The sequence below is a fragment of the Nansenia antarctica genome (assembly GCF_963989245.1).
Source record: "Nansenia antarctica genome assembly, chromosome: 6".
Classification (NCBI taxonomy): domain Eukaryota; kingdom Metazoa; phylum Chordata; class Actinopteri; order Argentiniformes; family Microstomatidae; genus Nansenia; species Nansenia antarctica.
The window spans coordinates 32,753,307-32,767,966 of NC_137676.1; the positions used below are offsets into that span (position 1 = coordinate 32,753,307).

General features: G+C 49.0%; 1 protein-coding gene across 2 annotated transcripts in view; it reads left to right on the forward strand.

The window, feature by feature from the left end:
• clcn6 (chloride channel 6) overlaps positions 1-13,704 on the forward strand; it is a gene marked incomplete at its 3' end in the record, with an annotated part of 32,883 nt that extends 19,179 nt beyond the window's left edge. For both annotated transcript variants that reach the window (XM_080533840.1, XM_080533841.1), the window contains 9 exons: positions 2,004-2,157; positions 3,649-3,805; positions 4,442-4,548; positions 5,539-5,722; positions 8,712-8,881; positions 9,006-9,162; positions 10,059-10,166; positions 11,218-11,343; positions 13,624-13,704. In XM_080533840.1, the coding sequence (XP_080389966.1) occupies positions 2,004-2,157; positions 3,649-3,805; positions 4,442-4,548; positions 5,539-5,722; positions 8,712-8,881; positions 9,006-9,162; positions 10,059-10,166; positions 11,218-11,343; positions 13,624-13,704 (1,244 nt within the window). The remainder of the gene's footprint in view (positions 1-2,003; positions 2,158-3,648; positions 3,806-4,441; positions 4,549-5,538; positions 5,723-8,711; positions 8,882-9,005; positions 9,163-10,058; positions 10,167-11,217; positions 11,344-13,623) is intronic.
• Positions 13,705-14,660: the final 956 nt, after the last annotated feature.

Genomic DNA, 14,660 nt, shown 5'->3' on the forward strand with positions numbered 1-14,660 from the left:
GCTGGGCTACTGTAAAGCGGGGTACACTTTATAAGGATTTTCAAAATCTTAACCGAAATCTTATCTGAGACAGACCCCACACATGAAGAAACAAAATCTTGGATTGAACAGCCTTGATCGTATTGTGTGTGGTGTGCGCCGATTTCCCCATTTCAGCACCCCACAGACATAAAGATTTTCGTTACGACAGACTCCAGACTCTCTAGAGTCTCGTTCCCCAAGCCAGAAATCTCGCGTGAACCCATCCTTTTAATACTGCCTTTAAATGACAAAATAATTAAATTAAGATTATATAATGATTAAAGCACTTTGAGCCGCAACGTTTGCAGGAAAAGCGCTATACAAATAAAGTTATTATTATTATTATTATCTAACGTAGTACCCTGACTGACCTGTACGAGACAACCATGTGCGACAGGGCAAATAAAGTGCCGAATAACGAAAAGAAGAAGTCAGCTCGCTTCTTGATTGGCTACATTCCATCCACGTTATAGTTGGACTCGCGAGCAGGGTTGCCAGATGGAAATGACATTTTCCACCCTAACCACAGTCTAAAACCGCTAATTCCACCAAAAGATCTGGCAACCCTATGATTTCTGGTCGTAAGTATTGAACACATTTGACATTTACGATTGCCGGCCACGCCCATTTTCCGAGCAGGTTGTCGGGAGAGATTGACTCTTAACACACCTCACACCACAGGATTTTGTTATAGGAAAATGTTAAGAGCCATCTGATAATCGGGCGTTTTCTGTCGTTTTCAGCCATCCAAAATCGGCCAGAAAATCCTTATGTGTGTACCCCGCTTTATGTTCTCCTTTCTGGTCTATCAAAAAAAGGCCATTGATCAACTCCAGCTTGTACAAAATTCAGTGGCTCGTGTTTAAACCAGGACCAGAAGGAGAGCACACCTTACACCTGTTTTAAAATCTCTGCACTGGCTACCTGTTAGTTGTATAATTGATTTTAGGATTCTTCCATTGGTTTACAAGGCACTAAATGGTCTCGCTCCTGACTACATCGTCTGACATGGTTTTAAGATATGTACCCACTAGATCCCTCAGGTCATCTGGTACTGGTCTCTAGATCCCCCAGGTCCTCTGGTACTGGTCTCTAGATCCCTCAGGTCATCTGGTACTGGTCTCTAGATCCCTCAGGTCCTCTGGTACTGGTCTCTAGATCCCTCAGGTCCTCTGGTACTGGTCTCTAGATCCCTCAGGTCATCTGGTACTGGTCTCTAGATCCCTCAGGTCCTCTGGTACTGGTCTCTAGATCCCTCAGGTCCTCTGGTACTGGTCTCTAGATCCCTCAGGTCCTCTGGTACTGGTCTCTAGATCCCTCAGGTCATCTGGTACTGGTCTCTAGATCCCTCAGGTCCTCTGGTACTGGTCTCTAGATCCCTCAGGTCATCTGGTACTGGTCTCTAGATCCCTCAGGTCCTCTGGTACTGGTCTCTTGATCCCTCAGGTCATCTGGTACTGGTCTCTAGATCCCTCAGGTCATCTGGTACTGGTCTCTAGACCCCTCAGGTCATCTGGTACTGGTCTCTAGATCCCTCAGGTCCTCTGGTACTGGTCTCTAGATCCCTCAGGTCCTCTGGTACTGGTCTCTTGGTTGTTCCAGGGTTAGGGTCTAAAACCCATGGCGAGGCCTTTAGCGACTTGAGGGAGGCAGAGAGTGTGGATATCTTTAAAAGAAAGCTTAAAACACACCTTTTAAGCCTGCCTTTTATCTAGTGTATCTCCTATTTCTTGTTTTATTATGTTGTATTTTCTTTATTCATTTTCATGTTCTTTCATGTTTGAACTCATGTTCTTTTTTTTATACTTACTGTTGTTCTTATGAAGAGCACTTGGAGTTGCATTCAATGTATGACTTGTTTTATATAAATCAATGATTGTGCTGAATATAACAAATACCTACAGTATGCAGTTGACCCTTCTGTTGTTGTACTGTACAGGATGTTCCTATTTCACTTCCTGTCTCTGTCTGTCTCTCTCCAGGCACGTTCAGCCCCGTGACGCTGACGGTGTTCTTTGTCCTGTACTTCCTGTTGGCGTGCTGGACCTACGGCGTGTCTGTGCCCAGCGGCCTCTTCGTGCCCTCGCTGCTCTGTGGCGCCGCCTTCGGACGCCTCGTGGCTAACGTCCTAAAAGTGTAAGACATCTCGTGACGTTAGAATTATAAGGTTCTATCTCCATTTTTGGTCAAAATGTATGTTTTTACATAATCTGATCCATTAGGTGTTTATTAATGCCTGTGTGGTGTTATTTTTAAAATGTTGACATTTTTGAGTTAGAAATTAATCAAATACAAAGGTTCCATCTCACAAAACATAATGGAATGTCAAAACTTTTACGCTCAATATCTCTGAACTACCCTAAACGGAGATAGAACCTTATCATTCTAAGCTCACGATTTACATCTTAACCCTCTAACAGACTCCTTTTATCCAAAGCGACTTACGATTAGAGATTACAGGGGCGTCCTCCATGGAGTAACTTAGGGGCTAAGTGCCTTGCTCAAGGGGCACACTAGTGATGGTGGAAAAGAGTGGAAAGATTGTGTACAGTGCCTTGCAAAAGTATTCACCCCCCTTGGCTTTTTACCTATTTTATTACATTACAACCTGTAATTTAAACATTTTTTTAATCAGAATTTTATTTGATGAATCTGCACAAAATAGTGTTAGTTTTTAAATGAAATGAGAAATATATATATAAAAAAAGAATTGTGTGTCTTGCAAGTGCAAGTCTACAAATCTTTTTTGCAACTACAACTCTGAAGATGCAAGTCTGCAAATCTGTTTTGCAACTACAACTCTGAAGATGCAAGTCTGCAAATCTGTTTTGCACCGCAACTGTCAATACAAGTCTGCGTATTTATGACATCAATACTTACATAAAGCGTGACATTCGCGTAAAAAATCTGTGTGTGCGCAGACTCAGTTGTAAACATGTACAAGTTTGCAAATCTTTTTTGCAACTTCAACTCTGAATATGCAAGTCTACAAATCTTGTTTGCAACTTCAACTCTGAATATGCAAGTCTGCAAATCTGTTTTGCAACTTCAACTCTGAAGATGCAAGTCTGCAAATCTGTTTAGCACCGACAACTGTCAATATACAAGTTTACATATTTGTGACATCGATATGGCACAGATCTCTGCCCATAGGTTTGGCTATGCGAGACTACTGGCGGACTAACGTTACCAACGAGCCCATGGGCCTGCCACTCGCCAGATTCGGGTTGGGTGCATTAAAAAAAGCTAAAAGATGTTTGGTGTCTACGCCCATAATAATTCCTCTTTCTTGGGTGAGCGGGGGGTTCCGTTGGGGGGGCGGCCCGTCCCCCCAAGGCAATGGTAGGGGAAACACTGAGCTGATAATGGAGAGAAGATTGCTCTCCCATGTCTTTTAATGACTGCATATCAGACTTCTGGGATGGGGATGGGGATGGGTTTATCATCAACGTTGAAAATCCAGGCTTATTTTCCTCCCAAGATGCATCAGAATAAGCCTGGATTTTTCCTTTAGCGTCGTTGATGGAATACCAACCCCCCCTGCTCCCTTTCCTGTTTAAACCTCTTCTCTGGATTCTACTGACCTGTCCTCCTCCTGATTTGGCCCTCTCGCCCCCCCCCCCCCAGGAACCTGGGCATGGACCTCTACTCCGGGACCTTCGCTCTGGTGGGGGCGGCCGCCTTCTTGGGGGGCGTGGTCCGCATGACCATCAGCCTGACGGTCATCCTGATCGAGTCCACCAATGAGATCACATACGGCCTGCCCATCATGATCACTCTTATGGTAACGTTACGTCTCATCATGATCACTCTTATGGTAACATTACGTCTCACGGCTTCTGTTCTGTCACATCATTATTACTACATATGCACCAGTATGGAGGAACACAGAGGATTATTCGGTTGTTAAGTCTGACGTCAAACGTGACGTTTAGCAATTTCCGGTCCAAACCATAAATTCCCCGCACCAGAGTACCAGTGAACTAAAGCGGTAGAATGACAGTTCAATTGTTTTTTAGACTGGGATCTATTCATACAACAAGGGACACAGCACTTTCCCGTTTTTCCCATATTGTCAGCGTCTTTGAGCCTCGGAAAAGCGATATATAAATATAATGAATTATTATTATTACTGAGGCATTTCGAAGAGAGCGCCTCAGCCAACTTTGGACCCGGAAACACGTCACAACTTAACAACCGAATTGCACAAGTAGTTGATTATCGTGATATAGGTTACTCCAGTACTGCAAGATTGCAGCTAGAAGTAAGTGTGTGTGTGTGTGTGTGTGTGTGTGTGTGTGTGTGTGATGTGTGTGTGTGGTGTGTGTGTGGTGTGTGTGTGTGGTGTGTGTGTGTGGTGTGTGTGTGTGGTGTGTGTGTGTGTGTGTGTGTGTGTGTGTGTGTGTGTGTCTCCTCCCAGGTGGCCAAGTGGACGGGGGACTTCTTCAACAAGGGCATCTATGACATCCACATCCTGCTGAGGGGGGTTCCACTGCTGGAGTGGGAGACGGAGGTGGAGATGGACAGGTAAGGAGAGAGAGAGAGAGAGAGAGAGAGAGAGAGAGAGAGAGAGAGAGAGGAGGAAGAGGACAAGTAAGGAGAGAGAGAGAGTGAGGAGGAGGAGGACAAGTAAGGAGAGAGAGAGGAGGTGGAGAAGTAAGGAGAGAGAGAGAGAGGAGGAGGTCAAGTAAGGAGAGAGAGAGGAGGAGGACAAGGAGAGAGAGAGAGAGAGAGGAGGAGGACAAGTAAGGAGAGAGAGAGAGGAGGAGGACAAGTAAGGAGAGAGAGAGAGAGGAGGAGGACAAGGAGAGAGAGAGAGGAGGAGGAGGACAAGTATGGAGAGAGAGAGAGAGAGGAGGACAAGTAAGGAGAGAGAGAGAGAGAGAGAGGAGGTGGAGAAGTAAGGAGAGAGAGAGAGAGGAGGACAAGTAAGGAGAGAGAGAGAGAGAGGAGGAGGAGGACAAGTAAGGAGAGAGAGAGAGAGAGAGGAGGAGGACAAGTAAGGAGAGAGAGATAGGAGGAGGACAAGTAAGGAGAGAGAGAGAGGGAGGAGGAGGACAAGTAAGGAGAGAGAGAGAGAGGAGGAGGACAAGTAAGGAGAGAGAGAGAGAGAGAGAGGAGGAGGACAAGTAAGGAGAGAGAGAGAGAGAGGAGGAGGACAAGTAAGGAGAGAGAGAGAGAGAGAGGAGGAGGACAAGTAAGGAGAGAGAGAGAGAGAGAGGAGGAGGAGGTGAAGTAAGGAGAGAGAGAGAGAGAGGAGGAGGAGTTGAAGTAAGGAGAGAGAGAGAGAGGAGGAGGAGGTGAAGTAAGGAGAGAGAGAGGAGGACAAGTAAGGAGAGAGAGAGAGAGGAGGAGGAGGTGAAGTAAGGCTCGTGAAGACAGAGGTGATGAGCTCAGACTAGAAGATGGCTCCAACTAAAAACAATTCTCTCCATGCTGCATTTGTCCAGAGGCGGTGGCGGGGGGGGGTGTATCGTGTTTATCATTCCTGTCATAAACCATCTCTCCCCCCCCCAGGCTGACGGCCAGCGACATCATGGAGCCCAACCTGACGTACGTCTACCCCCACACTCGCATCCAGTCCCTGGTCAGCATCCTGCGCACCACGGTCTACCACGCCTTCCCCGTGGTCACGGAGAACCGGCCCAACGAGAGAGAGTTCAAGGGCAACATCCTCATCAGCAACAACATCCACTTCAAGGTAACAGAACACGCCGGAAATAGAGCTGAACGTGTTATTTATGAAAGAGGAGGAGGGCAGGAGGGGAGGGGAGGATCAGGGAGGAGGGGAGGGAGGATCAGGGAGGGAGGGGAGGGGAGGGAGGATCAGGGAGGGAGGGGAGGATCAGGGAGGAGGGGAGGGAGGGGAGGGGAGGAGGGGAGGGGAGGGGAGGGAGGATCAGGGAGGGAGGGGAGAATCAGGGGGGAGGGGAGGGGAGGGAGGATCAGGGAGGGAGGGGAGGGGAGGGGAGGGAGGATCAGGGAGAGAGGATCAGGGAGGGAGGGGAGGGGAGGGGAGGGTTGGGGTAAGGATGTTAACTCGTTTGAAAAATAAACAATAAATAAACAAAAACAAAACGTTGTTGTCCACGCAACGCAAAGCAGTGTGGAGAATTTCTTGACTTATTTTTAAATTATTATTCTATATATTTTTGACTGGTAGTTCCATCCTCCAGCAGCAGGAGGTGTGGATATCGTAGGCTGCTACGCTCTCATGAACGAATCATCACTCGCTCCTTAGAATATGAATCGCTGTGTGACAAAGTCACAGAGAGAGGCTGGGTGGTTTGTCACAGAGAGAGGCTGGGTGGTCTGTCACAGAGAGAGGCTGGGTGGTCTGTCACAGAGAGAGGCTGGGTGGTCTGTCACAGAGAGAGGCTGGGTGGTCTGTCACAGAGAGAGGCTGGGGGGTCTGTCACAGAGAGAGGCTGGGTGGTCTGTCACAGAGAGAGGCTGGGTGGTCTGTCACAGAGAGAGGCCGGGTGGTCTGTCACAGAGGGAGGCTGGGTGGTCTGTCACAGAGAGAGGCTGGGTGGTCTGTCACAGAGAGAGGCTCGGTGGTCTGTCACAGAGAAAGGCTGGGGGTTTTGTCACAGAGAGAGGCTGGGTGGTCTGTCACAGAGAGAGGCTGGGTGGTCTGTCACAGAGAGAGGCTGGGTGGTCTGTCACAGAGAGAGGCTGGGGGGTCTGTCACAGAGAAAGGCTGGGGGTTTTGTCACAGAGAGAGGCTGGGTGGTCTGTCACAGAGAGAGGCTGGGTGGTCTGTCACAGAGGGAGGCTGGGTGGTCTGTCACAGAGAGAGGCTGGGTGGTCTGTCACAGAGAGAGGCTGGGTGGTCTGTCACAGAGAGAGGCTCGGTGGTCTGTCACAGAAAGGCTGGGTGGTCTGTCACAGAGAGAGGCTGGGTGGTCTGTCACAGAGAGAGGCCGGGTGGTCTGTCACAGAGAGAGGCTGGGTGGTCTGTCACAGAGAGAGGCTGGGTGGTCTGTCACAGAGAGAGGCTCGGTGGTCTGTCACAGAAAGGCTGGGTGGTCTGTCACAGAGAGAGGCTGGGTGGTCTGTCACAGAGAGAGGCCGGGTGGTCTGCCACAGAGAGAGGCTGGGTGGTCTGTCACAGAGAGAGGCTGGGTGGTCTGTCACAGAGAAAGGCTGGGTGGTCTGTCACAGAGAGAGGCTGGGTGGTCTGTCACAGAGAGAGGCTGGGTGGTCTGTCACAGAGAGAGGCTGGGTGGTCTGTCACAGAGAAAGGCTGGGTGGTCTGTCACAGAGAGAGGCTGGGTGGTCTGTCACAGAGAGAGGCTCGGTGGTCTGTCACAGAAAGGCTGGGTGGTCTGTCACAGAGAGAGGCTGGGTGGTCTGTCACAGAGAGAGGCCGGGTGGTCTGCCACAGAGAGAGGCTGGGGGGTCTGTCACAGAGAGAGGCTGGGTGGTCTGTCACAGAGAAAGGCTGGGTGGTCTGTCACAGAGAGAGGCTGGGTGGTCTGTCACAGAGAGAGGCTGGGGGGTCTGTCACAGAGAGAGGCTGGGTGGTCTGTCACAGAGAGAGGCTGGGTGGTCTGTCACAGAGAGAGGCTGGGTGGTCTGTCACAGAGAGAGGCTGGGTGGTCTGTCACAGAGAAAGGCTGGGTGGTCTGTCACAGAGAGAGGCTGGGTGGTCTGTCACAGAGAGAGGCTCGGTGGTCTGTCACAGAAAGGCTGGGTGGTCTGTCACAGAGAGAGGCTGGGTGGTCTGTCACAGAGAGAGGCCGGGTGGTCTGTCACAGAGAGAGGCTCGGTGGTCTGTCACAGAAAGGCTGGGTGGTCTGTCACAGAGAGAGGCTGGGTGGTCTGTCACAGAGAGAGGCCGGGTGGTCTGTCACAGAGAAAGGCTGGGTGGTCTGTCACAGAGAGAGGCTGGGTGGTCTGTCACAGAGAAAGGCTGGGTGGTCTGTCACAGAGAGAGGCTGGGTGGTCTGTCACAGAGAGAGGCTGGGTGGTCTGTCACAGAGAGAGGCTCGGTGGTCTGTCACAGAGAGAGGCTGGGTGGTCTGTCACAGAGAGAGGCTGGGTGGTCTGCTTTAGAAACGAAGAAGCTGACTTGACTAACACAGATGTGGTGACGATGCTCTCGGTGACCACCAGGGGGAGTGAGAGCGCTGCGGTGCTCACTGAGGCTGATGCCATGGAGGCCTCTGTCATGCTGGGTTCACCTGTCCCCCGTGTGTAACAGAGCAGAGCAGAGGGTCTGTTCTCAGACCACCCAGGCCCAGTGTTGCCAGATTGGGCGTATTCCTGCCCAATTGGGGCTACTTATGATCACACTTTTAGACCTTGTTTAGGCTGGAAAACAATCCCATCTGGCCAATCCCAACACTGCCAGAGACGGGATGAGTGGGATTGAGCGATTCAGGGACTCCTCTCTCCAGACTTTCTCTGATGGGGGTTCGAGCAAATTTGTAGAATCCAGTTGGCGAGGTTGGAAGTCTCAGACTTTTACAGGTTTTGTACAATGTTAAGTGGGTTTTGACGTATGTGTGTGTGTCTCTGTGTGTGTGTCTGTGTGTGAGCATGCGTGTGTGTGTGTGTCTGTGTGTGTCTGTGTGTGTGCGTGTGTGTGTGTGGGTGGGTGTGTATGTGTGTCTGTGTGTGCGTGCGTCTTCGTGCGTTTGTGCGTGCCTGTGTGTGTGTGTGTGTGTGTGTCGCCCACCCAGAACGCCAGCGTGCTGACGCGAGCGGGGGAGCAGCGGCGGCGGTGTCAGTCCATGAAGTCGTATCCGTCCAGCGAGCTGAGGAACGTCTGTGACGAGCGGGCGCCCGCCGCAGCCGCCGCCGCGCCGGCCGAGGAGGGACAGGACATGCTGCAGCAGATGCTGGAGAGGAGGTGAGACCCTGTCCTGTCCTGCCCTGTCCTGCCCTGCCCTGCCCTGTCCTGTCCTGCCCTGTCCTGCCCTGCCCTGCCCTGTCCTACGTTTTCATATGAGAGATGTTCTCCTGTGTGTCCCCAGACACGTGCCCTACCCCAACCTGTACCCTGACCAGTCCCCCAGCGAGGAGTGGACCATGGAGGAGCGCTTCCGGCCGCTCACCTTCCACGGCGTGATCCTGCGCTCCCAGCTGGTCAACCTGCTCATCCGGGGCGTCTGCTACGCCGAAAACCAGTCGGTCAGTGTCTGGAATTAGAGGCCCCTAGGCCTGTCCTAACCCTAGGCCTGTCCTAACCTTAGGTGTGTCCAAACCCTAGGTCCGTCCTAACCCTGTCCTAACCGTAGGTCTGTCCAAACCGTAAGTCTGTCCTAACCCTAGGTCTGTCCTAACCCTAGGCCTGTCCTAACCGTAGGTCTGTCCTAACCCTAGGCCTGTCCTAACCGTAGGTCTGTCCTAACCCTGTCCTAATCCTAGGCCTGTCCTAACCCTAGGCCTGTCCTACCCTTAGGTCTGTCCTAACCCTAGGTCTGTCCTAACCCTAGGTCTGTCCTAACCTTAGGTCTGTCCTAACCCTAGGTCTGTCCTAACCCTAGGTCTGTCCTAACCTTAGGTCTGTCCTAACCCCGTCCTAACCCTAGGTCTGTCCTAACCCTAGGCCTGTCCTAACCCTAGGTCTGTCCTAAACCTGTCCTAACCCTAGGTCTGTCCTAACCGTAGGTCTGTCCTAACCCTAGGCCTGTCCTAACCCTAACCCTGTCCTAACCCTAGGTCTGTCCTAACCCTAGGCCTGTCCTAACCCTAGGCATGTCCTAACCCTAGGTCTGTCCTAACGTTAGGTCTGTCCTAACCCTAGGCCTGTCCTAACCCTAACCCTGTCCTAACCCTAGGTCTGTCCTAACCCTAGGCCTGTCCCAACCCTAGGCATGTCCTAACCCTAGGCCTGTCCTAACCCTAGGCCTGTCCTAACCCTAGGTTTGTCCTAACCCTAGGCCTGCCCTAACCCTAGGCCTGTCCAACTCCAATACCTGAGCCTCGACCTGGACAAGTACATTTGTGATTAGAACTTTTTTCTTTTTTGTGGTGTGCGTGTGGGTGTGTGGTTTGTGCTGTGTGGTGTGCGTGTGTATGCTCAGAGTGCCACCCAACCGCGACTCTCGTATGCAGAGATGACCGAGGACTACCCCCGGTTCCCTGACATCCACGACTTAGACCTGGCCCTCCTCAACCCCCGCATGATCGTGGTAAGGCCCTCCTCAACCCCCGCATGATCTTGGTAAGGCCCTCCTCAACCCCCGCATGATCGTGGTAAGGCCAGGTCTTTTTAACCAGGGTTTGTTTAAAACTAGTCAACCAAAAGGACGACCTTTCTTGGCTGCTCCGTTAAAGCACCTTATATGAATTGACACTAACCAATCAAGTTGATTTGTATAGCACTTTTTTATAAAGACAGTTTGTGAGCTTAGAATTATAAGGTTCTATCTCTGTTTAGGGCAGTTCAGAGATATTGAGCGTTTGTATTTGATTAATTACTAACTAAAAAATGTAAACATTTTAAAAATAACAGCACACAGGCATTAACACTAGAGTCGCAACGTTTTTTCACCTACTTCTAGCACGATGAGGTGTCGAATCACACGACCACTCTTCACAATGGGGGAGTGTGTACTGACGCACAAAGATCGCTGGATGGCGATGTCACACAAGAAGAGAAAATGACAAGCTCACTACCTCTAAAAATGCATAAAGTTCCTATGCGCAGAGAAGCGGGGAAATGATTAGCTGATATGACAAATAAACTTGAAACTTGAATGATCTCACAGGAGCGCGTACCTGCACAGAGCGTTCATGTGCCGCAACCTGTTATAGTTAGTTTCACCTATATTAGTGAAAAGAGCTGAAAGAAAATACATGAAAGAAAGGAGAGAAAGAGTACAGAATGATAAATCATTCAGAATGTTATTGGTTTTAATATATCTGCCAGAATAAGCACGCTCCCTCGCACGCCCAGCCCATCATTTTTGATGCCTCTAATGTAGGTAAATGTGTAATGAAAAGTGTGACAATGTTGAAAGACATGATGTCATAATCAAAATATAAAACCTGATTGGATTAATTCATGCTGCTTATTCTTTTTAATGTAATTTATTTTTAATTGACTGTTTTCTACTTATTTGCATACTGTATACTCGGCCCATTTGTAAAATCCTTTGTAACACTGTTTTTAAAAAGGTGCTATAGAAATATTATATATATACTGTATATATAACGTTTATGATGGTGATGTGTTTTCAGGACGTCACACCCTACATGAACCCGTGCCCCTACACCGTGTCCCCAAACACACACGTGTCCCAGGTGTTCAACCTCTTCAGGACCATGGGCCTGCGACACCTTCCTGTGGTCAACGCTGTGGGAGAGGTGAGCGGCACGGTCAACCTTTAGACAGGGACAGGTGGGGGGGTTTAGACAGGGACATGTGGGGGGGTTTAGACAGGGACATGTGGGGGGGTTTAGACAGGGACATGTGGGGGGGTTTAGACAGGGACAGGTGGGGGGTTTAGACAGGGACAGGTGGGGGGGTTTAGACAGGGACAGGTGGGGGGGTTTAGACGAGGACAGGTGGGGGGTAGGGCTGCAACTAACGATTATTTTGATAATCGATTAATCTGTAGATTATTTTTCCGATTAATCGGATACAAATGAAAAGAAAAAAAAAGATTTATTTTGCAAATTTTATTTTATGTTTTCTAAATCAGCCAGGCCTATACATATACATGTGCAAAATGAATAAGTATTAATAAAAAATAAAAAATAAATAAAAAAGGCTTTGCTACATCAAATAGGTTTAACAACAGGCCATGGACTATGGCGGTAGATTGTTTCAATAAAGTAATTGAACTCTAGCTCAATACATGCATTGTTTTAGGTAATAACTTTGCTTAATGTAAAGGTCAGTAACCCAAAGTGCAATATAGGCTACAGACAAGACACTAATGTTTTTATATAACAGATATGCTCCAAAACAATGCAATGTGTCCTCTCACTCCATACAATAGGCTAGGCTACAGTCAGTGCCTCACTCTAACTCACGGGTAGCTTGGTAGGCTACCACTAGCTAGCCTTTAGCTTATCACCTCTGCTCTACCACTGACGTTAGCCAGCTAGCTAAATACACTTGTCATGCAATATTGAATTCATGAATGCGAGCGAACACTCACTGGCTATCGCATTACATTACAGTCATTTAGCTGACGCTTCGCCAGAACTCACACTAATGCATTTGCATGGAGAGCAGGAGACCATGGAAGGGCTGAGCCCAGCAGTACTTATATAATAAAACAATAGGAAGTTAGCTGTAACCCTCCTCTATAGAAACATAGTTAGTGCTCTGGTTCTCAGCACAGCTACGCAGACTACAGCTGGACGAGCAGCGTAGTGACAGTCAGCTAGCGGCAGCAGCGAGCTAACCCTGCTAGCTAACTCACTAACATGTCCTGACAGCAGACAGCAGACAGATTCACGCTCAAGGCTTTTGAGTAGCATGATTTAAATGTAGCCGCCGCGCCGGTGTAGGTACCGGATTTTCCCACTTTTCCGGTTCCGGTCATAGGTTCTGCCCTTTCCGGCCATAGGTAGAGCTATGATTCGCTATGATTCGCGATGCCTACATCGCAAGACAGCGTGGCGTGCGTCAACAGGAAGTAGGTTTGTTATGGAACAAGACCCGACGGATCGATAATGGAATTTGTCGCCAACGAATTTCATTATCAATTTTTATCGATTTCATCGATTCGTTGTTGCAGCCCTAGTGGGGGGGTTTAGACAGGGACATGTGGGGGGTTTAGATGGGGACAGGTGGGGGGGTTTAGACAGGGACAGGTGGGGGGTTTAGACAGGGACATGTGGGGGGTTTAGACAGGGACAGGTGGGGGGTTTAGACGGGGACATGTGGGGGGTTTAGACGGGGACAGGTGGGGGGGTTTAGACAGGGACAGGTGGGGGGGTTTAGACAGGGACAGGTGGGGGGTTTAGACAGGGACAGGTGGGGGGTTTAGACGGGGACAGGTGGGGGGGTTTAGACAGGGACAGGTGGGGGGGTTTAGACAGGGACAGGTGGGGGGTTTAGACAGGGACAGGTGGGGGGTTTAGACGGGGACAGGTGGGGGGGTTTAGACAGGGACAGGTGGGGGGGTTTAGACAGGGACAGGTGGGGGGTTTAGACAGGGACATGTGGGGGGTTTAGACAGGGACAGGTGGGGGGTTTAGACGGGGACAGGTTGGAGGGTTTCTGGCCAATTGAGAAACACTTAAGTTCCCTTGTTGTAAGTCCACAGAATTGACTAGTTATACTATACGATTACAAACGAAACACACTCGAGTGCGACTTTTTGACGACACAAAGAAAACTACAACTATTGTTGTTACTATTCCACTATTCCAATGCTCAAAAGCAGCGAATATCAAATACTTGTTTTAAAACGGTATGATCCGTCACTCACCCTATCATGGTTACTGCTTTGGCAATGCCACTTCTTTGCGCTGTCAACACGGCCAAACTGAGCCCGATAATTAGCTTTTGTGTAAAAGCACTAAGCCGAGAAATTGTTTCTTAATGAACTAATTGTTGTTAGAGACTCTGCCTGAAGTGGAGAAAGTGATGTGTAACCTAACAGTGCTCTGTGTGCCCTCTCTTCCCAGATTGTGGGTATTATCACGCGGCACAACTTAACCCACGAGTTCCTCTTGGCAAAGCTCAGACAGCATTACATCACCATCTGAGCTGCTGCAACCTCCGTCTCCGTCCATCACACACAAACTCCTGCTTCAACCTGGAGCTCACAATGCTTTACCATGTCCCAGAACACACGCACGCACACACACACACACACACACACACACACACACACACACACACACACACACACACACACACACACACACGCACACATGCACACACACACAAACATACACACATGCATACACACACACACATGCATACCCACACATGCATACACACACACACACACACTCACTACTGCAGCATCACATCTCCCTGATCTCTCTCTCTCTCTCCCTAACATGATTGAGGAGCCTTTACCCCAGAACTCCCCATCCACGCTTTCCCCACGACGCTTCATCATCTCCATCACTGTAGCACTTTTATTTTTGACGTTTGACTGTGTTTTATTTTTCTGTTGATTTGATTGTGTATTTATATAATATGTATACTATATATTTGCACTAAATTAATTTCACTGTCCTGTCAGGGCTTTGAACAAAGCAGACATTTTGTTATGGACCATGCCTAACCAAGGCAGATGTGTGGATTTACACTAACAAACAATAACGCTTAAGAACGGACAAATGTTCTCATCGATGTTCAAGGAGTTGAGATCATGACAGTGTAGATATGAGGATGTGCATGTTTTGGGTGGCATCGACCAAGGTTTTTCATTGCATTTACTTGTTTTGAGCAACATAGTCAAGTACTGTAGATGTTTGTTCATCTCAGCATAAAGTACTACTAAAACTGCTAGAAAAGTAGATAATTTATTTTTTAAATCAGGTATTACAGGGGACTTACCACCACTTTTAGAGACCAATAAAAGGGAGTGATGTGGGCGTCTTTTTGGCCAGTTCAATCAATGTAGGCTTGGTTAGTGAATGATCCGGTGACAGCAAAAGAGGAGAAAAACATTACCAGTGTTATACCCAAACTGGCAGAAGTCATTTAG